Source organism: Schistocerca serialis, chromosome 8 (assembly GCF_023864345.2).
Source record: "Schistocerca serialis cubense isolate TAMUIC-IGC-003099 chromosome 8, iqSchSeri2.2, whole genome shotgun sequence".
Classification (NCBI taxonomy): Eukaryota; Metazoa; Arthropoda; class Insecta; order Orthoptera; family Acrididae; genus Schistocerca; species Schistocerca serialis.
Genome location: NC_064645.1, coordinates 200620877 through 200646269, shown reverse-complemented (window position 1 = coordinate 200646269; position 25393 = coordinate 200620877). Strand labels below are relative to the sequence as shown.

Here is a 25393-nt window from a genome sequence, read left to right as displayed (position 1 = left end):
ACTCTTCCATCTGGTGAGCAAGATGTATGAAACAGGGGAAATACCCCCAGACTTTAAAAAGAATATTATAATTTCAGTTCCAAAAAAGCAAATTCTGACAGGCATGAAAATAACCGAACTATCAATTTAATAAGTCACGGCTGCAAAGTACTAACATGAATTCTTTACAGAAGAATGGAAAAACAAGAAGAAGACAACCTTAGGGAATATCAGTTTGGATTCCAGAGAAATGTAGGATCATGCAAGGCAATACCGACCCTACTACTTCTAATCAAATATGGGTTAAGGAACGGCAAACCTACATTTATAGCATTTCTAGATGTAGAGTAAGCATTTGACAGTGCTGACTGGAATACTCCCTTTCAAATTCTGAAGGTGGCAGGGGTAAAATACAGGAAGTGAAAGGCTATTTACAATTTGCACAGAAACCAGATGGCAGTTATAAGAGTTGATGGGCACAAAAGGGAAGCAGTGGTTGAGAAAGGAGTGAGACAAATTTGTAGCCTATCCCTGATGTTATTCAATCTGTATATTGAGCAAGTAGTAAAGAAAACAAAAGAAAAATTTGGAGTAGGAATTAAAGCTGAGGGACAAGACACTGTAATTCTGTCAGAGACAGCAAGGACTTGGAAGAGCAGTGGAATGGAATGGACAGTGTCATGAAAGGATATAAGATGAACATCAACAAAAGTAAAACAATGTAGCCGAATTAAATCAGGTGATGCTGAGGCAATGGAACTACTTAAAGTAGTAGATGAGTTTTGCTGTTTGGGAAGCAAAATAATTGATGATGGTTGAAGTAGGGAGGATGTAAAATGCAGACTGGCAATGGCAAGAAAAGCATCTCTGAAGAAGAGAAATTTGCTAACATCAAGTATAGATTTAAGTGTCAGGAAGCCCTTTCTGAAAGTATTTGTTTGGAGTGTAGCCATGTATGGAAATGAAGCAGTTTAGACAGGAAGAGAATAGAAGCATTTGAAATGTGGTGCTACAGAAGAAGGATGAAGATTAGATGGATAGATTGCTTAACTAATGAGGAGGTACTGAATAGAACTGGGGTGAAGAGAAATTTATGGTACAACCTGACTAGAGGGAAGGATCAGTTGGTAGGACACATTCTAAGGTATCAAGGGATCACCAATTTAGTACTAGAGGGAAGTGTGGGGGGCAAATATCGTGTAGGGAGACCAAGAGATGAATAGAGTAAGCAGCTTAAGAAGGTTGTAGGTTGCAGTAGTTACATGGAGACAAAGAGGCTCCCACAGGATATAGTAGCTTGGAGAGCTGCACAACAACAACAATTAACAAGCATTGAAAGCAGAGAAGCTGCTTATCTTTTCCATTTGAATTGTGAGGAAGCAAGTCAGCTACATCCTTAGGCACTGTCTCCCACTGAAACAGAAACTGAACCAGCATGACACAGTTTAACAGTTGTGAAGCCTGCTGTGTCCTGTGTGGTGGGGAAGCAAATGCAAACAGGTAGGGCTTTGTTAATCACCATCACTTCAAACATACAGTGAATGATGGTAACCATTATGGGAATAACAGCAAGGAATGGAAAAGATCCTCTTGCACACTCAATGTGTATGCCAGGAGGCATCATGTATTATGTTGATCTGGACCTTGAAGTGATTGCCGGAGAAGCTTTAGAAGACCAGCCTTGCTCACAGAACTGCAGTGACTGATTATGGCTCTCTGGTTTTGAGGAAAGTCTTGAACCAGAGAAAATCCTGGGACTAACTAGGTTGTGAGTTCCTAAAATTGTTCCCTGGATTGAGAACTGTAGGCTCGACCTAAATGGCTCAGAGTTCCATTACACATCAGACTCTGCTACACAGGTACTGGGGTGCACACAAAGGTTTTTTAGCTTAGGTCACTCTCCATCCAATCTAGGTAATGATGGTGTAGGAAACTCTGAACAATTAACAATTACTGTAAAATCCAAAAAGTCCCCCCCCTCCCCTTCCACAGATGAGACTATTAAAATCCTTATGATTAACTGTCAGACAATCTGCAAAAGAGTGCCAGAGTTTGAAGTGCTCTCAAGAAGCACTGGAACCCACAAAATGCTAGTCACAAAAAGATGGCAAAAACCTGAAATTCGTAGCACTGAGATTTTTGGGGCAAATCTGTGTATTGAAAGAATAGGCTAATTGGAAATGGAGGTGGGTGTATCCATTACAGTAGAAAATAAACTCAAATTAACAGAGATGGAAACAGAAGGCACACGTGACATTGTTTGGGAAAGATTCAGTATCAAGGGACTGCATAAATTTAGAATTTGGTCTGTTTATGTGTTGCCAAACTAGCCCCCTAGAAATAACTCAAAACTTAATGACAGCTCATTAGTACATTTTCTCCCCTGTTAACTACAGAATTTGAAGGAGACCTTAACTATTCAACAATCGATTGAAATAATTAACATTTTTAAAGAATTCAAGCAAATAGACCTAGCATCTGAGGAGATCCATATGAAAACTGCCATCAGTGACCAATTGTAGCATCAATGATCGCCAAAGTACAAGGGGCAACTAAATCCAGTAGAAAGAATGACATGTTGAGTAATTTAGATGTGTTACATCTCAAGGAGACTTGAAACATTTAAGTCCAGACAGGAGAAAGTAAATGTTTTGTGGCTCAAGTTCAGAACAAACTTATAAAGAAACAGTGGCTACTGCATTATAGGCATAAAACAAAGCATTGACAACAGCAATAATTTTCCTTTGATTTGTGTTCAGAACTGAAAACTGTTTGCATTCAATATTTCTTTATTGATCTTACAAATTCTCTTGTAGCATTAATTCACTAACTGTTGAAATCTGTCAGCATCAGTGAACACTCCATTCCAGAGGGAAAAATTCATTCTGGGAACATTCCCCAGGCTGTGGCTAAGGCATGTCTCCACAGTATCCTTTCTTTCAGAAGTGCTAGTCCTGAAAACTATGCGGGAGAACTTCAGTGATCTTTGTAAGATAGGATACAAGGCACTGGCAGAAGTAAAGTTGAAGGGATAGCTCATGAGTCATTCTTGGGTAGCCCAACCAGTAGAGAAATTGCTCGTGAAACGCACAGGTTCCAGGTTTGAACCCTGGTATGGCAAACAGTTTTTATCTCCAAGGAAGTTTTGTGTTGTATGTTTTTACTATTGTGACATAAATAAAGGACCAGAAACAGCACAAAGCTTTGAGACACTTCACGTGGGAAAAATATATCTAAAAACAAAGATGATGTAAGTTACCAAACAAAAGTGTTGGTATGTTGATAGAGACACAAACAAACACAAACACACACACAAAATTCAAGCTTTCAAAACCCACAGTTGCTTCATCAGGAAACAGGGAAGGAGAGGGAAAGACGAAAGGATGTGGGTTTTAAGGGAGAGGGTAAGGAGTCATTCCAATCCCAGGAGTGGAAAGACTTACCTTAGGGGGAAAAAAGGACAGGTATACACTCTCTCTCACACACACACATCCATCCATACATATACAGTGCCTGTATATGTGCGGATGGATATGTGTGTGTGTGTGTGTGTGTGTGTGTGTGTGTGTGTGTGTGTGTGTGTGTGTGTGTGTCTACCTGTCCTTTTTTCTCCCTAAGGTAAGTCTTTCTGCTCCCGGGATTGGAATGATTCCTTACCCTCTCCCTTAAAACCCACATCCTTTCGTCTTTCTCCCTCTTTCCCTCTTTCCTGATGAGGCAACCGTGGGTTGCGAAAGCTTGAAGTTTTTGTGTATGTTTGTGTTTGTTTGTGTGTCTATCAACATGCCAGTGCTTTCGTTTGCCAAACTCTTTGCCTTTACAAATGTCTGCTTGTGTCTGTGTATGTGCAGATGGATATACAGAAACTGTTAAACCTGCTGTAATAATTTTCCTGTGAAATTATTATGTTATTCCAGTGCCTTTTTACTGGTAAGAAACTTTGCTAAATGTCTTTCAAGTTACTGCAGTCAAATAAGTAATAGGGTCTAGTATTTAATCAGTGTGAAATTTCTCTCTGCATGCAAAAAACAAAAATGACAAAAACAAACATAAACAGTAATTTTTTTGTAAACAAAACATAGTCCATTCATAAAAATCACAAATAAAGCAGCAAAATTATGGTGGATATACTTGTGTTTCTCTAAACCCATGTATAGTTTTTTTAGTTTTGCCTGTTTTGAATAGCTAGTGATGCTTGAAAACAGCTCAGTAATACATCAAGCTCCATTGCCAGAAGAGTAGCAAGTTACATACTTATCTTTTCTGTGTGCTTTAATAGTTTAATTCTTAAATTCCTAAATGTTTTGTGTTTAAGAGCTGTAATGCTGTGTTTTAGAAACTGTAATGTGTAGATTTGCACTCTGTGTACTGCCATTGTTACTTCTTTTGAATGGCCAGCAAACATTGATATAGCTCAGTAAGACACCAGACTCTGTTTGTTGTACACTAGGAAAGTAGCAAATTATATATTTAGCTTTTTCTGTGTGTTTCTATAATTTCATTCTTAAGTTACTAATAGAGGTACTGCTAGGGTGTGTGCATGCTGTATGAGGATGCAGTAGGAGCTGGATGCAGTTCACAGACAGCTAAAGATGCTTTTGACTGAAGTCAGTTTTCTGGAGGCCGCTGACTCAGGACATGGTGGTGGCGGAGGATCCAGTGCATCACATTGTGTCACCTCAGGTGTCACTTGTTTCACCCGTGAGCTCTGCTGCTGCCCATTTATCCTGTGAGTCAACAGACAGCCTCTCCTTCAACAAGGTCTGAGTAGGCACAAGGGGATAGGGGTTAGTTAGTAATCAGGAACTCCAATGCTAGGCATGATATGGAGCCGATAAGGAGAATAGTGTCCAGGGCTGGAAGGAAGTCCAATGTGCGCTCAGTGTGTCTGATAGGAAGCCAGTGGTTAGCTGCTAAAATTTGCAATGTTTCATCCAGGTCATAATGAATCCTAACACCACAGACAGCCAACAATACTCAGTTTTAATTAACAGCGCTACTGGTTTCACAGCTTTCAGCCACATCTTCAGGCACAAAATACTTATTTAAGAATTGAAAGATAATTATAGACTGTATTGCAAATCAGTGCTGTTACATAAAGATTATTGGAAGACTTATACTCACCAACATTATTGCATTAATCCATCATAGGTGAACCTAGTATTCTTAGTCAAGGTATTGCCATTCAGAGAAAACAGTCAATACTTAAAAAAACTAGGCAAACAAAGGCTATTTGGGAAGATGATCCATGTAACATCCTCTAACAATGTTTCCAGGAAGATTGAAACAATATATTGGCCATTAATGCATGCGCAAGTGTCGACAAGGGAAAGAAATGGTCCTGAATGCTAAAACCAGTTTTGAAGATATAGCTCAGATGTAGTTAATGGTGGAAATAGTGCAAAGTCATAGGTTCAAAATAGAATAAACTAGGCAGGTCACTTTCTTACCGTGCCGGCTGCGGTGGTCTAGCGGTTCTAGGTGCTCAGTCCGGAACCGCGCGACTGCTACGGTCGCAGGTTCGAATCCTGCCTCGGGCATGGATGTGTGTGTTGTCCTTAGGTTAGTTAGGTTTAAGTAGTTCTAAGTTCTAGGGGACTACTGACCACAGATGTTAAGTCCCATAGTGCTCAGAGCCATTTGAACCAAGCCTTTCTTACCGTCTCAAACCAGACATGGAAGGTGCAGCTTGCAAGAGTAGACCCTGCCTTCACTGTCCACTAGGAAACACTGACTGCTCACATAAATAACTATCATGTGGATGCTGTGTTACATTATACTCATGACTAAGAGCACTGGGTCACTCCCTTACAATACAGTTAATTGCACAAGCAATCAGTGTTTACCAAAATATTGTGAAGTTTCAAGTCCAACTGACTATTCAGTGTGTTCTCTATGCTACCGATTTAAATCTAAAAATTTCCACTTCCTCCACTAGATTCAAAAACTAGCCTTTTTCTTATCTGTGGAGAATCGCAAGATTTTCAGTAAGACTGTTGCACTATATCCCCCTTTCCATATGTGCAAGGTTACTGCAGAAATGAATTGTTTTAAATTAAGATGTTCCTCGAACCTTTTACTGAAGGATCTACAAGTTTTCTCTATATATTTTGGAGCAGTCATTGTATTTGACACACTAAACACCTGATGTGTTATATTTAAAGTGCCATAATATTGCTACACAGTGTCCACATTACAGTTATTATTTACATGGGCAGTAAGTTTTTCCTGGTGGACAGAGAAGGCCAGGCCTGCTCTTGCAACCTGCATCTTCTGTGTCTGGTATGAGGTGGTAAGAAAGCGGCTTGCCTCGTTTATTCTACTTTGTACCCACGGCCTTGCACTGTTTCCACCATTAACTATGTTTGAGCTATATCTTCAAAATTGGATTTAGCCTTCAGTTCCATTTCTTTTCCTAATAGATACTTCCACATGCAATGAATGGCCAGAATATCAGTTTGATCTATCCAGAAACATTAGCAGAGGACATTATATGGCTACCTTCCCAAGTAGCCTTCATTCCTCAATTTTATTAAATACTGACAATATTCTCTAAAGGGCAATGCCTTGACTAAGAATGTTAGGTTTACTACAACAGATTAACGTAATAATGTTTGTGACAATAAGTCTTCAAATAGTCTTTATATATTAGCACAAAATTCCAGTACAGTTTATAATTATATTTCTTATTCTGAAGTATGTAAGTTGCACCTAAAAATGTAGCTGAAAGCTGTGAAACTGATGGTTTGGTCAATTAAAACCATGTTTTGCTAAGTTTCATTCATCACGACCTTCAGCAGCTGCGGTTACTCTGCTTATAAGATTGTTTGTTTCATCCAGGGCAGCCCACAGTGGTATTGAAGACAATATGGTTGACCCTGTATCAGTTGCACAAAACTTTAACACCCTGAACCATACCCCTTGCTCAAAAATGAATGGATTTCCTGTTCCAAACAGCTTAAATTAACAGAAATATTCTACAGTTCTCAGGACATTGTCTGAATTTACTTTCCTCATAGTGCACTTATAATTACAATTAAACACCTGGCACAAAACCCACTGAATCTCCATGACTTTTGCAGTCAAAAACAAGAAAACATCTCCCCTGACCATACTGCATATTAACAAAACTGCAACCCTGTAATCTTCTCCAGGGATGGCAGTTGGTGAGATTGCTCTGTCACTGAAATGCAGAAGTGAGAGACATTTCTGACATCATCTATTGAGGCCAGGAATGATTGATCTCTACTGTGGTAGGAATAAAGTGGAGCAGTTAGTGGATGCCTGGTAGCCTTTTGACATGTTGTCATGAAAACATGACTGCTAAGATATTCATTTATTATTCATGAACTATAACAATCATGACAATACTTGGAGAAGTAAACGGCCTCAGAATGTAAGATGTACATGGCCTATGAGGAGGTACAGCCTTAAGCAGACAGCCTGACAGCTTGCAGCATTGTGTGACGGGTGAGTGATGATGTTGCGTGGCCAGTGAGTGATTATGGCAGCAATTCTGCATGGATGAAGGCAGTGGTTTGCAATGCAAACTAAAGACAGCCTGGCAGCACAGGACATGGTGAACAGAATCATGCTGTTGGCGCAGAGTGGAAGAGATGGCTCATGGCACCAGCAGTGTCTGCTCGTGTGGGCAGAGGCTGACAGGAAGGAGTTTTGCACATAGGCCCCAGCTGAATAGTTGCACAGACCCAGATTCGAATGGCAAACTTCTAGGGTAGGAGGCTGGCAGTGACTGAGGTAGGCACAAAGCTGGAGGGTGCTAAGTCCACAGCATTGGACTCAGTACAAGCAACAGAGCTACAGCTGGTAGCAACAGAGTCCAGAGGTGGATGCTGCTCTATCCATGTAGACTTGTATGACTCATGGACTGTTGAAGATCCCACCCACAGAGTTGGTGGCTTCTAGATTTCAGTACCTCTGTCTGAAAATAATTAGTATTTATATGGGCTTGGCCTGTCCTTGTTTGGCTAAAGCATCGGTTTCTATCACATAACCCATAATAGGAACATGGCTCAGAAGCGAAGCAGTCAGGTCACCTACACCACAGCAGCTCTGATTTTCTGACTCTGGTCCCTTTGCTGTGCTCGGTCATGCAGGCAGCCCATGACGTTACTTCATGGAGCTGGCTGAAACTGACCCACTTCCACGGTCTCTTGCATTACTGGTGGAAGGTGTCTCAATTTTACTCAGTTGTGTCCAATAAATTGTTTGAGGTGCAACAAAACAAATGCTGTGCTGTGATACATGTCCATATTGATGGAACAACAAGTGGAAAGTGAATAACATCTTTTCAGTTGCTTGATGTGAGTTTTGTGGGTTGTAAAGGGAGCTGGAAGTGTTTGTTATGTGGGTTAGTTTTTACAAAGTGAGAGATGTTTGTAAAAAAAATCTACACTGGCTGCACAATGAACTGTATTTGACATTGGCTTGGATACTGAAGACAGTGATGTGGTGTGTCAAGCTACTAGCCTTCACCAAGAGTAGGACATCAATCAGTATACACATCTTTCTGTAGGAAAGCAGCTTGTGAGGAGATCCTGCAATCTCTGGGCAGCTTAACGGAATGAAACTGATAAGCAGAAAACCAGACCCATGCTTGACCACTGCTGAGTCTTGCTGTTAGGCTTGGGACATCAACTTTACAATGACTGTTGTGTGTTTAGTCTACAAGCCATTACATTTCACACTAATGCATGATGCTCTTTACAGAGAGCACTAGACTCACATCCTGGAGGAACTGTGTTCAAATCCCTGTCTAGCTCTCCAGATAAGGTTCTTCATCAATTTCTGAAATCAGGTTATATGATTGTTGGGAAAGTTTCTTTGAAAAAGACTCTATCCTCTCACATTCTTACCTAACCAAAGCATGTGATTCATCTCTAATGAATCCACCATAAATACAGTGTAAACATTGATCTTCCTTTGAAAATATTTCAGAAATTTATTAGAGGTAAGTCAGAGTTATGAGAAGTGTGAACAATGTGGGGGAAATCTCGCAGTGGCATCCAGAATCAGACCAATTGTGTGATTGGATTGAAGAGTTCCTAGATAACAGAATGCAGCATGTCATTCTCAATGGAGAGAAGTCTTCTGAAGTAAGAGTGATTTCAGGTGTGCCACAGGGGAGTGTAGTAGGACCATTGCTACTCACAATATACATAAGTGACCTTGTGGATAACATCGGAAGTTGACTGAGGCTTTTTGCGGATGATGCTGTAGTATATCGAGAGGTTGTAACAATGGAAAATTGTACTGAAATGCAGGAGGATCTGCAACAAATTGATGCTTGGTGCAGGGAATGGCAATTTAATCTCAATGTAGACAAGTGTAATGTGCTGCGAATACATAGAAAGAAAGATCCTTTATCATTTAGCTACAACATAGCAGAAATTGGAAGCAGTCAATTCCATAAATTATCTGGGAGTAGGCATTAGGAATGATTTAAAATGGAATGACCATATACAATTAATCATTGGTAAAGCGATGCCAGACTGAGATTCGTTGGAAGAATCCTAAGGAAATGTGGTCCGAAAACAAAGGAAGTAGGTTGCAGTACACTTTTTTGTCCACTGCTTGAATGCTGCTCACCGGCGTGGGATCCATACCAGATAGGGTTGATAGAAGAGATACAGAAGATCCAATGGAGAGCAGCACACTTCATTACAGGATCATTTAGTAATCACGAAAGTGTTACGGAGATGATAGATAAACTCCAGTGGGAGACTCTGCATGAGAGATGCTCAGTAGCTCGGTACGGGCTTTTGTTGAAGTTTCGAGAACATACCTCCACCGAGGAGTCAAGCAGTATATTGCTCCTTCCTACATATATCTCGCAAAGAGACCATGAGGATAAAATCAGAGAGATTAGAGCCCACACAGAGGCATACCATGAACAATATGAGACTGCAATAGACGGGAAAACCAATAGAGGTACTCAAGGTACCCTCCGCCACACACCATCAGGTGGCTCGCGGAGTATGGATGTAGATGTAGATGTAGAATGGTAGAGTATTAAAAGGTATCAGTGCTAATAGTATATGGTCAGGTAAGGTCACTTTATATGAGGGAAGTACAGTATTCTCTACTATCTTGTCCATGCTCTGAAGAATGAGAAATAGTACAAAGTATTTCAAAGCCTTCTGGCTACAGTAATAAGGGGATTGGGGTGATTGCTTTATGTTAAGAACAGCAAATGAATTAATTTTTGTGCACAATGCATAGGTCTTTTGATAGGACAATGTATTCTGAAACATCAAAAGCTAAAAAAAGTGTTACAGAAGATTAAGGGTTTTTGCAAATAATGATCTTGTTCATCTAATGTGTCAGAAGTGACATTCAATTAACCGTTGGCACAGTACTCTGCATGCAGGTTTTATCAGATTTTATCTAAGATCATTTGATGGGCCCTCCTAACCCTTCCCCTCACCCTCTGCCCATCTTTTTATCTGTGTAGAGAAAGAAAGAATGTTTGTGCAGATTGCACATGATTTATGTCATGGCACTCTGTTTGCAGGAACTCGCCAGCTTGTGGAAGAGAAAGAGCACTCACATGTCATCCCTATAGGCCAGTGGGCAGGGATGTGGCTGAAACTCTTGGCAGAAGGAGGCCTGGAGGTAGGACGCGAGGGAGCAGAGCAGCCACTATTTGCTTGGAAGCCGAAAAAAGTTCCAGCTGCCAATTTCTTTCCAGAGCGGGTTTCGTATGCGAGTCTTGCTGGGCACACCATAGGTGTGGTCTTCCCATGTGAAGGTGACCACCATCTATTACAATAGCTTCTTAGCTTGATTTTGACCACTTATTGGGTACTGTCAGTTGTAAATTGCTTTTATCTGTTTTTTATCATTTGTTTTGTGTGTGTGTGTCAAATATGCCCTTCACTAACCAATATTTTTTTATTTATTTACCATGGTATCCTTTGATAGCCGGCGGAGTGGCTGTGCAGTTCTAGGCACTACAGTCTGGAGCCGGGCAACCGCTACGGTCGCAGGTTCAAATCCTGCCTTGGGCATGGATGTGTGTGATGTCCTTAGGTTAGTTAGGTTTAATTAGTTCTAAGTTCTAGGCAACTGCTGACCTCAGAAGTTAAGTCGCATAGTGCTCAGAGCCATTTGAACCATCCTTTGATATCAAAAGACTCAACAAGGCTAGCAGATTGTTGGTGTGTTAAGTAGCAATTTAGCCATTTAAATATACTCAGGTGAATTACACATTAACCTGTGAAATGAATTATGGGTTGGCGTACTTTGCAAATGGATTGTTTATTGAAACTGTCAGAGAAAATCAGACAGTGTTAAAGGCTGTTATCAGTTATGTTACATAACAATAGACCCAACTGAATACCTAAAAGCCTGCAACAAATTTGGGATTAGTGGGAGTAATACATTTAAACCAAAAATAATGTTTAAACCATCAAGCCTGTAGATTAGACCAGTTACAGGTGCAGGCTAATGCAGATAAAGGAGGGATAGCTTCACAGTATAGGTGATATAGACAGATGCCTAGGGCACCAAAATTTGGGAGATGCAAAATTTTGGGCAGGAGTGCTGAAAGGTACAACAAATTAAATCGTCTGATTGTTTAAGTTAGTGACTTTGCTGTCCACCATAAAAGCACCGGCCATGAATGGCCCCACTCAACAAACTGTAAAATAATGTCCAATAACAGCAGCCTATGGCATCAGTACTTTCTTGCCATTGTAATAATGGGTAGACCTCCATTCCGTCCCACACTATGGTCATTGTGACAACACTATGTTTTGAAATCACTCTGCCTTAATACACTACATGTCATTTTCCTAGCATTCTGGGCTAGTGTGGTGGACAGTGTTCTGTGTTCCTGATTGTTAAGTACTCAGTACTGCATTACTTTATGAATACCATATCTGTCTAGTTTTATAGTTTAATGTTTTAAGTTCCATAGTGAAACAAAATTGTTAAGGCTTTTGTGGCCACTTGTTGACAAACTACCTATTTGCTTGTGTCTTGGGTTCTTTGGCCATTGTTCATCTGATAATATTAGTGACGTTTTGCCAACACGAGTGGCTGGCATTGTCAAAGCTTCACCCTCCATTGCCGGTAGTGAACTGGAGTCGAGCTCGTGACCGCAGACTATATGTACCTGGTGCTCCAACGTCCGAGGACTTCTCCGCAGTCATTTCCAGTGCGGTTCTCCTCTTGCTACCTGCGATGTTCATTCGCTGCAGTACAGGAAGCCGGGATCCATTTACCTTAACGCTTTCCTCTTTCTTGTTGAAGCTGTTCCTGTGTTTGTGTATTTCTACAGCTTCTATAAACTAGCAAGTCTGATAGTGCTTCTCTACATCCAGAACTTCCACGTTGGTGATTTTTATTAAATGCTCGGTCTCACTCAGCGCGTGCTCTGCCATGGCCAATTTCTCCATAAGCAATTTCGCTTATGTTCTTTGATCCTGGTGTTGATTGATCATCCAGTCATTCTGACATAAACTTTTCCACATGTGCATGGTAAGAGGTATATTCCCGACATTGCAAGTGGGTTCCTTTTATCCTTTGCCAATCTAAGACATTCTTTGATCTTCCTCGTCGGTTTGAAAATTGTCTTTACACCACGTTTGTGCAATATACTGCCAGTTCTGTCCATCACTCTAGGAATGTATGGCAGAAAGGGCGTACCCACCACTTCTTTTCCTGATTTCTTACTTCGTCAAGTGTTTTGCTCTGTTACACTTCTAATATAATTTGTGGAGTACCCATTGCTCCTCAGAATACTTTCCAGATGTTGCATTTTGTGTTTGAGGTGCTGGGGCCCACATATTCATCCTGCTCACATTATGAGCTTATGAATCATGCGTCTTTTCTGGTTTGGGTGGTGGTTTGATAGTTTGTGCAAGTATCTGTCCATGTGTGTTGTTTTTCAGTACACGCTATGTCCCAGGTTTTCGCCGTCCCTTGTGACCAGCACATCTAGAAATGGTAGTTTTTTGTCCTTTTGTCCTTTGAACAGCCTCCACACCAGCATAAAATTTACCATGGAAATAGGAAATGACAAAAAACTACCATTTCTAGATGTGCTAGTCCCAAGGGATGGCAAAAACCTGGGACATAGTGTATACCGAAAACCGACACATGCAGACTGATACCTGCACAAACTATCAAACCATCACCTGAGCAAGCTAAGAGGCATGATTCATACACTCATAACATGAGCAGGACAAATATGTGAGCTGCAGCACCTCAAACATGAAATGCAAAATCTGGAAAGTTTTCTGAGGAGCAATGGGTACTCCATAAATTATATTAGAAGTGTAACAGAACCAAACACTCGACGAAGTAAGAAATCAGGAAAAGAAATGGCGGGTATGGCCTTTCTGCCATAGATTTCCAGAGTGATGAACAGAATTGGCTGTATATTGCACAAACATGGCATAAAGATGATTTTCAAACCGGTGAGGAAGATAAAAGAATCTCTTAGATTGGCAAAGGATAAAAGGGACCCACTTGCAATGTCGGGAATATACCGCTTACCATGCACATGTGGAAAAGTTTATGTCAGAATGACTGGACGATCAGTCAACACCAGGATCAAAGAGCATAAGCCACATTGCAGGTTGGGGCAGGTGGAGAAATTGGCTGTGGCAGAGCATGTGCTGAGTGAGACCGACCATGTAATAAAATTCACTGATGTGGAAGTTCTGGCTGTAGAGAAGCACTATCAGACTCAATTGTTTAGAGAAGCTGTAGAAATACACAAACACAGGATCAGCTTCAACAAGAAAGAGGACAGCCTTAATGTAAACGGATCCCAGCTTCCCGTACCGCAGTGAATGACCGTCACAGGTAGCAAGAGGAGAACCGCACTGGAAATGACCGCGGAGAAGTCCTCGGACGTTGACATGCCAGGTACATATAGTCTGCAGCCGTGATCTTTGCTCCAGTCCACCATCGGCAATGGAGGGTGAAGCTTTGACAATGCCAGCCATTTGTGCTGGCGAAACGTCACTAAAATTATCAGATGAACATCAGCCGGAGAACCTGAGACAAAAGCAAATAGGCTGTTTTTCATAGTGAACTTTGAGAAATTTCTGTCATTAATTTTCTTTCATCTTGAAGCCTTGAAAAATATATACAGTGTATTTTCATTTGTCCAAGATGGCTGCCGAGTGAGATCATAGATATTTTCTTTGTCCCCTAAAAGAATTTATTTAAAAGGAAATAGTGTCAAATTTAAATTTTCTTTGTTTTGTATACTTGCTGCAGTGTGTGTTCTTGTCATACAACTAAATATTAGCGTCCCAGCAGAGACTGTTCTTGAAAAAACTTGCTCTTTAGCTGAAGTCCAGATAATCGCAATATAACCCAAAATTTTGCGTGACATAAACACAAAAAATTCTATTCAAGTTTTCTTGATAGTGTAAAGTTCATTTAAAAAAGACAGCTACTAGTTCCATCAGTGTCTATTGTCACAATAAAAGTGTAATTAAACACTTCTAAATCGTATTTAACTAACACATTTTGGATTGTTTACTAGTTAGATAGATGCAATCTAGGCTTAAATTTTCCGAGTTATAAACATTTTGAATCTTGACCAAACACACCCAATAATGTAAATTCTCTAAAAGCAAAGTAAATACAAATTCTTTCTTCTGTCATTTTATCTTTAAATCAGTACAAAAATAACAAGCACCGCACATAAGACCTTGGTGTCATTTTGTGCTTACACGCAGCCAATCTCGCATCCTTGACAAATTTAAAACATTCCTTAAACTTATATATAAAAACAAAGATGAGGTGACTTACCGAACGAAAGCGCTGGCAGGTTGAAGTCTTTCCGCTCCCGGGATTGGAATGACTCCTTACCCTCTCCCTTAAAACCCACTTCCTTTCGTCTTCCCCTCTCCTTCCCTCTTTCCTGATGAGGCAACAGTTTGTTGCGAAAGCTTGAATTTTGTGTGTATGTTTGTGTTTGTTTGTGTGTCTATCGACCTGCCAGCGCTTTCGTTTGGTAAGTCACCTCATCTTTGTTTTTATATATAATTTTTCCCACGTGGAATGTTTCCCTCTATTATATTCCTTAAACTTAATTATTCTTTCAAAACTGACCATGAGTGAGAAATGTAGGAGCTGTTATAGGGTAGTGAGTAGAGAGATTTGTTACCAATCTTGTAGGAAATATTTCACTGGAGGTGGGGGGGGGGGGGGGGTGCAGTGGGGAGAATGTTGAGAGAACAGAACAGGCTCTGTAGGAGCTGTTATAGGGTAGTGAATAGAGAGATTTGTTGCCAATTCTGTAGGAAATATTTCACTGGAGAGGGGGGGGGGGATGCAGTGGGGAGAATGTTGAGAGAACAGAACAGGCTCTCTCCTGGAACTGCAAAGTATGCAGTAGGAACATTTTGATTGGGGAACAGGAAAGGAAAATCTGTGCCCTTCAGGCACAGTTGGAGGAAGCAAGTATGGAACTCACAAGGATCAAGGGAGATAGGGGGGAGGAGGGTGGTCGGGAACTGGCAGCTGCTAGGAGGATAGGAAGAAAGAGAATGTGATCTGACAGTTTTATGATCAACACCAAAAACAGGTATCTACCATTGCCAGAGTTAAGTGGAGAAGAGCCTCAGGTAGAACGAGGAGCAGGAAATGTGCACCACACTTCAACCGAGGCCAAGAAGCCTAGGAATGTACAAAGTCTTAGGAAGAAGAAAGTGCTGCTTCTAGGTAGTAGCCATGGGCGAGGTGTAGGCTCTCAGTTACAGGAAAGTTTAGGGGCAGCGTACCAGGCCACCAGTATCTTCAAGCCAAATGCTGGGCTAAGTCATGTGATAGAGGACCTAGGATCTTTATGTGAGGACTTTACAAAAGAGGACCATGTAGTGATAGAGGGTGGGGCAGGAAACAGTTTGAATAGGGATGGGGCATATGACATAGGTGATGACCTGGACAAGATAGCTTCCCTGACTCATAACATCAACATACACTTTGTTGAGCTGTTCCAGCGTCATAATCGACCACACCTTGATGGAGCTGTGAGGCAAATCAATGTGGGGTTAGGGATGGCTCTGAGGACAGTCAACTTTGCTCATGTTCCTCTGGTGCCCGTCAGGACTGTCAACAGATGGGGTTTCACTAGGCATGGCCTACACCTAAACAGGACTGGGAAGGGAAGATTGGTATAGCTGATTCATGAAAGTATAGGGGGTGGATCTCAGGCCATGCATGGTCAAATACCTGTTGTCATGGGTAGGAAAAGTAGGTCTTTTTTAGGATGAATCCAGACAACAGGTTCCCCTGCCTAAAGAGTATCTCCAGCAGTTTAAAAAATACTGACACACTCACTCACAAGACAGATTTTAACTCTTCAAATACCACACATACCAGATGTCACAAAGAAAAACAAACCATCGGAAAGAGTAGCATGGGGCATTTCACAGACTTAACAATCCTCCATCAAAACATGCAATCAATAAAAAATAAAATACATCTATTAGAAGTTGAGCTCCAGTCTTTGAACTGCACAGTAGTTTGTATTACTGAGCATGGGTGTAAGGCACAGAAATCCAACATGTAGTATTATCATTGTATGAAAGGGCAAACTCTTACTGCAGAACTACTTCAAGGGGTGGAGGATCATGCATTTATATCAGAAAAGGAACACAGTTCAAATCAAGACATGACCTCAGTACAGTAAGTGAAGACAAACATCTTGAAATACATGTGATGTTTAAAGCTTTCCCGGCGTTCTGATTGTTCCATAAAAACACAGGAGAACTGCCAGATATCAGTAATGTCCTGCCACGATATTTTGGCACAGAGTCTTCTGGCCATCTTCAGGTGAGTGCCATTGTAGTAGTACTGGCGATTACGCACTGAGCTCCACTATTTAAATCCATACTGAGGTGACACTGCGCAGGCGCTGCTCAGCGTGCGCGTTCATAACGTCTCCATGGGCTGCGCCTTGCACCCTTCACTGTGAAAGCCTGGCGTATCAGTATCAGGTCGACTTACATCTTTATGCAGATAACTATGTTGACTATGAAGTTTCTCTATAACAGGATTCCAAGCAGAGTTTATCTGATAACCGTTATCTCGATTGATGAGAGCCTCGTTGTCAGACACTCTTATTTCCACAGATTCATTGATAATCGAGCTCCAAAAGTTTGATGTATGGGGCAAAATTTTTGTGTCATTGTAATTCATGGAATGGTCTGTGGAAATACAATGTTCGGCGATTGCGGACTTGGTGGGTTGGAGAAGGCGTGTGTGCCATTGGTGTTCCACAATTCGTTCCTGCACAGTTCGTGTTGTTTGCTCTATATATGATTTGCCGCATTCACAAGGAATTTTGTAAACACCTGGTTTACGCAGGCCCACGTCGTCTTTAATGGATTCCACCAGTGATGAAATTTTGGAAGGAGGGCGAAAGATGACTCTCACTTGATACTTTCTCAATATTCTGCCTATCTGTGAAGAAATATTCCCAATAAATGGTAGATAAACCGTCGACCTGAAGGCCTCTTCCTCTTCCTTGTTCTGTCGTTTGTAGGTCTTCATCACTCTGTTCACTTGCCTAGGTGAAAAGCCATTCTTCAAAAATACTTTTTGCAGGTGTTCCAGTTCCGCTTGAATACTGTCGGCGTCAGAGATAGTATGGGCACAGTGGATCATGGTTTTGAGAACGCCCATTGTTTGTGCTGGATGGTGGCAACCAGTAGCTTGTAGATACAGGTCTGTATGAGTGGGCTTTCTGTACACTGAGTGACCAAGTGTGCCATCAGTCTTCTGTCGCACCAAGACGTCTAAAAATGGCAGACAACCATCTTTCTCTATCTCCATGGTAAACTTTATGTTTTCATGTATGTAGTTTATGTGACGTAAAAATTCTTGGAGATGGTCCAGACCATGAGGCCACACTATAAAAGTGTCGTCAACATACCGCCAAAATACTGTCGGTTTAAAAGTGGCAGAGTCGAGTGCTCTCTCCTCAAAATCCTCCATAAAAAGATTGGCCACCAGGGGAGACAAAGGACTCCCCATGGTGACACCATCAGATTGTTTGTAAAATTCGTTGTTAAATATAAAATATGTAGAGGAGAGAGTGTGCCCAAACAATGCTGTAATGTCTGCACCAAACATATTGCCAACGAGGTGTAGTGAGTCCACCAGAGGCACCTTTGTGAACAGTGTAACCACATCAAGACTGACCAATAAGTCATTACTTTGCAGTTGTAGTGACTGAAGTCGACTGATAAAATCACCAGAATTCTTTATGTGATGTGCACACTTGCCTATCATTTGCTCAAACCAATTCTTGTGTCTCTATATGTGCGGATGGATGTGTGTGTGTGTGTGTGTGTGAGTGTATACCTGTCCCTTTTTCCCCCTAAGGTAAGTCTTTCCGCTCCCGGGATTGGAATGACTCCTTACCCTCTCCCTTAAAACCCACATCCTTTCGTCTTTCCCTCTCCTTCCCTCTTTCCTGATGAAGCAACCCTGGGTTGCGAAAGCTTGAAATTTGTGTGTGTGTTTGTGTGTTTTTTTATTGTCTCCTATCAAGATACCAACGCTTTCGTTTGGTAAGTAACAGCATCTTTATTTTTAGATATATTTTTCCCACGTGGAATGTTTCCCTCTATTATATTCATATCATTAATTTGAAATTATAAAGTGATACATAGTGTTAACGTGATAGTATAGCATGCTCTTAGCACACTGTCATGAGACAAAAATGAGTTTAATATTCTAGTCCTGTGATGCAGGATGTAACGGTATTAAGCTCATAAGAACTGATCTTTTCACTGGATGAGAAAGTACTTAGAGGACACATAGGCTAATACTACACTGTTGTGCAGGATTTTCACAACAAGTAACGATATCATAGTGATGTGAAAGCATGTGTATTGTCTGATTATTTCTGCCATCAAAAATAACTCTACATTTTGTGTGACAAATTTGAGGTGCATGGACATCAACAACCCCACTTCAACTTGGTAAAGCGGATTTTTTTAAACTAGGGATGCTATGTTGGCAGAAATTGCAGTTAGAACTATATGTTCAAGTTTTGCCTGCTTGTCTCACAGTGTCTGCAGCCAGCAGCCAACCAGAAGCCAAGGTTTAGCCTTGTGTGACCAGCGGGTACAAAGAAAGATTCTGTCGGCTCTTGCCTGCGGCTTTGGGGCAATTCCCAGTGGCAGCCTTCGCGGTACCCTCTGGATGGCTGAATAATGAACTAGCCAGTATGCTGGTAGAGTGGTGACAGAAAAATGTGCTCGTATTGGCAAGGGGGATGGTTGGGGATTTACCAGAAGAGAGGGGGAGGGTGAAGGATGGAGGGTTTCTTAGAAGGCTGTATGATCTGCAGGGAGTCATAAATCAATCACAGGGGGTCGTAAAACACATAGCAAAACAATAGGTTAATGGGAGGGGGTGAGGGATAATTTGCCTCTGGGTGTATGCTTGGCCCTGAATGTGTGCAACTTGCATGAACCAAATGTACCAGTAAGGGCTTTGTGCCAATACTCTCAGAGAATGCACTGCTGTCCATGGTGACACTCAACATATTAAGAACCATGTACCACCTGTTGTAATGTATAGGGGATCATTATAAATTGTGATGACTACTAGTGTAATTATTGTCTTTGAATAAAAGTGTCATTCCTGTTACTTTCTTTGCTATATTTTAGCAGTCCTTTCAATGTATGGTCCAAGTTTCTTCAAGCTATGTTACTTGGTAATGACACACCATGTGAAAGCTACAGCCATTCTTAAATTTTGCGTATCATTGTAAATACAGTCGTAACATGGTTGTTGACTTGTCTACATCTCATCCTGTGACAGTTTACTAAGTATTTTTCATTTCTTGTTTTTAATAATGAGTTTAATAATATTTTTGACAAGGTCAACTGCTTCGTATTCTGTTAAAAGAACAACATATGCAACAGCCCTATTTTCCTCACAGTGACAGGCTTGCGGTTTAATGCTCTTCAAGGAGGGATAGCTTTTGTATACTAGAATAAAATTTTCTGGCTGTTGTGATAGATTTTCATGTCTTTTGACATACCATAGTGCTTCTAACAAAATTGCCTCCCAACTAGTGTTCATTTGTGCAGGTCCGCTCATATGTTGAAACTTATGCTCATTGGTATGGTTCCATAAGTTTGCATGACTGTAATTCGATCAAGCCTCATGCAGCTTGAACAGTCGACATGTTTGCACAAAATTAGCTACAGATGATCAAGCATGCTTGCACAAAGTGCTTGACAAGGGACTATTGTCAATCTTGCACTTACTTACGTGACCTGTCAATTTGAAGATGCCACTTGCTAACATGACCTCTGGGAAAGGTGTTGCTGTCAAAACTACAACAGCAGTGGTGGTACGTAAGTTATATCACCAGAAAATTCACTATCATCTGTATAATTTTCAACCTAAAGGTTTTGGACACAATATATAAACATTGTATTATTTACATTTATTTCTCAGATTCTGATCAATTGTTACAGTTTATCATTATTTTGCATAAACCTAATTAGTACCATTGATTTCACTATCATCTGTATAATTTTCAACCTAAGGGTTTTGGACACAGTATAGAAACATTGTGTTATTTCCATTTATTTCTCAGATTCTGATCAATTGTTACAGTTTATCATTATTTTGCATAAATTTAATTAGTACCATAGTTACATGATTATAAATATTTTTCTGGCTAGCGGCAGTGAATGTGAGACTGGTGATTCATATTTTGATATTGACATTTACAAATCCAAAGTCAATGGCGATTGGTGGTTTTATTCTCACTAAAAGATCGAGCACACTTAGTTTCACAGGAGGATGAAAACTTCTGTTCTGTAGTGTAATCACATCAAATTTCAATCTCCAAATTTCACATACAAATTGGTAACAAGTGGCACGGAAATGTTTACTTCCTGTTATTTAGACAATTTTTTATTTATTGTTACTCTGCTATTGCTCATTTGTTCGATCAGTTGTCTTAAAGTATTACAAAATAAACGTATGATGTATTATAAATGTTGAACTATTAAAAAAAAAAAAAAAACGTTAAAATTACGATTTAAAGTTGTGCTTTGGATGGGAGGAGGTATAATAAGATTGATTGCCACAGAGGGCGTAAACATATTATATGATGAGAGAAACAAATTGTAGAGCCTGTCCAGTGGTAGACATTATAGTTTGTTATGAAATTAGTTTTTTGTATTCTGAATGTAATAATTAGTAGAGTCACAATAAATCACTGCCAGTCTCTGCACCAGCAGAGATAGGAATGGAGTATATTGTTTTATGTGTGTTCTCCTGTGGCACAAAAGTACATCTCTAAACTTTGATTCTTAATCAAACCATCATCTGCTCAATCTCTCTAAACCAATTGGTATTTAATAAGGGGAATACAAAAAGTCTTGTATACACCTTTGTTTAAAATCGAAAGATAATTCGTCATTTTATACACTACCATGTAAATGATGAGTACATCTTCTCCTTCTTCTTGCATTTGGCCTTTGTAGGATCACAGATAACCGTTCATGAACTGCATTTTCCTCTTCTCCTCCCAGAACTTCTTCATCCCTGATCAGAACATGCATATAGAGGATGTCTCTTGTTTCATTTGTAGAACTACTACCGTTTTTTTGACTCTGCTTGATATAGTGAATGTGCGGTGCATGTATCAATTAAATAGCTCCTCTTTCAGAGAAAAATATGGGAATTAATTCATTCGTTTAGTTGTAGGTGCTGACAACTTGGGTCCATGGTTAACCTACCGTTAACTCGTACCAACTAAAATCGAGGCTCATCTGACCAGCCTACGATTTTCCAGTTGTCTAGGGTCCAACCGATATGGTCACAAGCCCAGGAGATGTGCTGCAGGTGATGTCGTGCTTTTAGCAAAGGCGATCACGTCAATCATCTGTCGCCATTGCCCATTAACGCTTAATTTCGCCGCACTCTCCTAACGGATACGTTCGTCGTACGGCCCACACTTATTTCTACAGTTATTTCTAGTGCTATTGCTTGTCTGTTAGCACTGACAACTTCACGCAAACGCCGCTGCTCCCGGCCTTTTAGTTCTGTGTTGTCTGTGGTGAGAGGTAATACCTGAAATTTGGAATTCTAGGCACATTCTTGACACTATGGATCTCGAAATATAGAATTCCCTCACCATTCCTGAGATGGAATGACCCCATTCGTCTAGCTCAAACTACCATTCTGCGTACAAAGTCTGTTAATTTCCCGTCGTGAGGGCATAATCACATCGCAAACTTTTTCACGTGAATCACAAGAGTACAAATGACAGTTCCGCCAATGCATTGCCCTTTTATTCCTTGAGTACGTGATGCTACCACCATCTGTATATGTGTATATCGCCATCCCATTACTTTTGTTACATTAGTGTATTCATTAGTGAGAGTATTCCGTCGAATATGGCGTACCTGATAATCTCGTGGACATCCTTTCCCACCAAACTGATGCCATTATCCTGGATAGAGGTGTGTCACTTGGTGTTAGCGTGATATCTCCTGCCGTTTCGATGCAACGGCGCAGTAATGATCTCCGAAAAATGACGGTTTTTTGGTACGAAAATGTTAGGGGGCCCATTGTAGCGTTATCATATGCTAGAGCAGAGTCTGTGGTAACTAGATTTCTTCTCAGAGTGCCACGTGGAGATAACGAACATCCGGCGCTTCACCAAGGTGCTGCCCCTCAGCCTGTGGCGACGGGAGCCGCTGGCACAGCCTCCGAGCAATCTGACGTTGTACATGCGCGGATACGGCGCGGCCCTCGTGCCACTCATCATGCAGCCCGGAGAGGGCGACTACCACGCAGTCACGCTAGGGGAGGGCAAGGGCGCGGACCGCATCTACCTCCTGCGGCAGAGGGCCGGCAACCTCTCTGAGGTGGGCAAGGTGCGTCTCCCACAGCCCATCTTCTCCAAGGACAAGTGGACAAAGATTATCATCAGGTCAGTCAAGTTAAACATTAAGCTTTGATACGATATTACAAATCCTCTCTGTAAGAGATCACGTGAACTAAAATCGTAAAAAACCAACACATTTGCTGCTCCTGCTGCTATCATCGCATTTTTTAGTATGGAGACTCCAGTTTAAGCTTCAATTACAAGCAAACCAATAGGCCATTCACAAAATTAGTTATTTTATTTATTTATTTTGAGCTTTTCCTCATTACAGAGGCTTATCTCCAACATAATAATTTACTTGGAATTTACAATACAAACAATAAACGTTCTTAAACTATAATCTCAAAATATTTCTCCAGGTGTTTCGATCTTGTGTGTCCTCTTCCCCTGCGCCCAATCTCCTCATTGTGTGCTGTACATTTAGGAGCCAGGTGGTGATAGGTCGTCCTCTTCTTCTTCTCCCCTCCGGTTCCCACTCCAGTATCAATTTTGGTATTCTGGTTTTCTCCATTCGTCGTACATGTCCGTACCACTGTAATTTCTTCCTATCCGTTACGTCATATATTCTTTCTTTTATTTCCATTCTCCTTATTACTTCGGTGTTCCTTATCTTTTCTTTCCTGGAGATTCTTGCCGATCTTCTCCAAAAGTCCATCTCTAGAGCTTGTAATTTTTTAATGTGCTTTATGTTAATTGTCCAGGTCTCCTTTCCATACAGAACCACACTCTCTAATATGCATTTGTATATTAATTTTTTAATTCTGCTCATTACATACCTGCTCCATAAGACTGAGTTAAGCATCCCAATGACCCTCCGTCCGCTACTAATTCTTTTATTGATTTCTGACTCTGATTTTCCCTCGATTTCTAAAATGGATCCCAAATAACAGAAAGTGTTTATCTTTTTGATTTTCTTTCCTTCAATGTATAGCTCATCTGAATCATTAGTCAAGTATTCTGTTTTTTGGTAATTAATCTTCAAACCCCAAGTTTTGTATGCTACTGCTAGTTGATTGCACATATAGTTAGCATCCTCCCCATCTTGTGCTACGACTACTTGATCATCAGCAAATAATAAATGATGTAGGTAAACTCCATCTCTTATTTCTAATCCCATACTATTACATTTACGAGACCATGTTCTAAGGCTAATATCTATATAGATTTTAAATAATGATGGTGACATGGGACAGCCTTGTAAAAGGCCTTTGCTTGTTCTAAATTTCTATGAAAGTTTATTACCAACTTTCACTTGGCAAATGTTATCTTTATACATCTGTTGTATTATTTTAATCAAGGAAGGGTTTATGTTTGCCATATGTAGTGCTCTCCAAAGTAATTTTCTTGGAACAGTATCATACGCTTTTTCTAGATCTATGAGAATTAATCCTATATTTTTTGATTTTTCCCTATGTTTCTCCAAAATCTGTCGTAATGTGAAAATATGGTCTACACATGATCTCCCAGCCGTGAATCCACATTGTTCTTCTTGGGTTCTAAAATTTTTTTCCAGTTTGTTTTTAATTACTTTCGCAAAAATTCTCATTAATGTGTTTGTAACACAAATTCCTCGATAGTTTGAACAAATTTTGCGATCCCCTTTCTTAAATATTGTATTAATGTAACATAGCTAGCTTCATCTCGTCGCTCGGCCAACAGCGGCCCACTGCAGACCGACACTTAAAGAGACACCAAATACAAATCGACATCGAGAGACAGGCCCTGTCATATGGCACTCGCGACGTATACGCTGAAATTGAATGTAGAGAATACGTCTTTTGTAGTGGGCGTCGCTCTACTGCAGTGTCACACATGACGAATAAATAGGAAAACAGTAGAACGTCTGTGTAGGGCCATTTTTTTACCTACAGTGTCACTTGGCTGAATGTGTGTAAGGCTCTGTGGCATCACTCAAACACAGCCAAATTGTCACACTAGATGTGTATCTCCAACAAAGTTGACGGATGTCCTCACCTCGGTGACGGTTAAAACGATTTCGCCCCCGGGTGGGGTCGAACCACCAGCCTTTCGGTTAACAGCCGAACGCGCTAGCCGATTGCGCCACGGAGGCCTTGACTTGGCTCACTTGTGCTCTGTATATCAACACAAAATTAGTTATACCGGTATTTTTCTTGTTTTATTCTGCATTAGGCTGTATGCCGCAATTTGGCTTGTAATTAAAGCTTAAACTAGAGTCTCCAGAATAAAAAGTCCGATAGTAATCACATCTACACTTCAGATAATGACCTAACCTACAATCCCTACTGACTCCTACCATCAAATCCGAATTCAATGTCCCCATCTCTTCACGCCATTCTACATAGCCAACTCACATCCTTGTGATTCATCACTATATGCATTCATGGAATTTGAAATAAATAAATAAAATTTTCACAAAGATCTTGTTAAACCAAATTAGTTCCACCCTAGACTCAGCCCAACCTATAGAACAAGCTGGATTCCGAAGCAATTTTAGCACTATTGACCACATTC

The 25393-nt window shown here is 40.6% G+C and overlaps 1 protein-coding gene and 1 non-coding gene across 2 annotated transcripts in view; one reads left to right on the top strand and one right to left on the bottom strand.

The window, feature by feature from the left end:
* Window positions 1-25393, top strand: part of LOC126416914 (uncharacterized) — a 306432-nt gene that overhangs the window by 197205 nt on the left and 83834 nt on the right. The window contains exons 15-17 of the mRNA XM_050084797.1: window positions 2221-2237; window positions 10525-10750; window positions 22636-22945. Of these exons, the coding sequence (XP_049940754.1) occupies window positions 2221-2237; window positions 10525-10750; window positions 22636-22945 (553 nt within the window). The remainder of the gene's footprint in view (window positions 1-2220; window positions 2238-10524; window positions 10751-22635; window positions 22946-25393) is intronic.
* On the bottom strand, window positions 24898-24971 carry Trnan-guu (transfer RNA asparagine (anticodon GUU)). The gene has a single exon. It is a non-coding gene; the product is annotated as a tRNA-Asn (tRNA).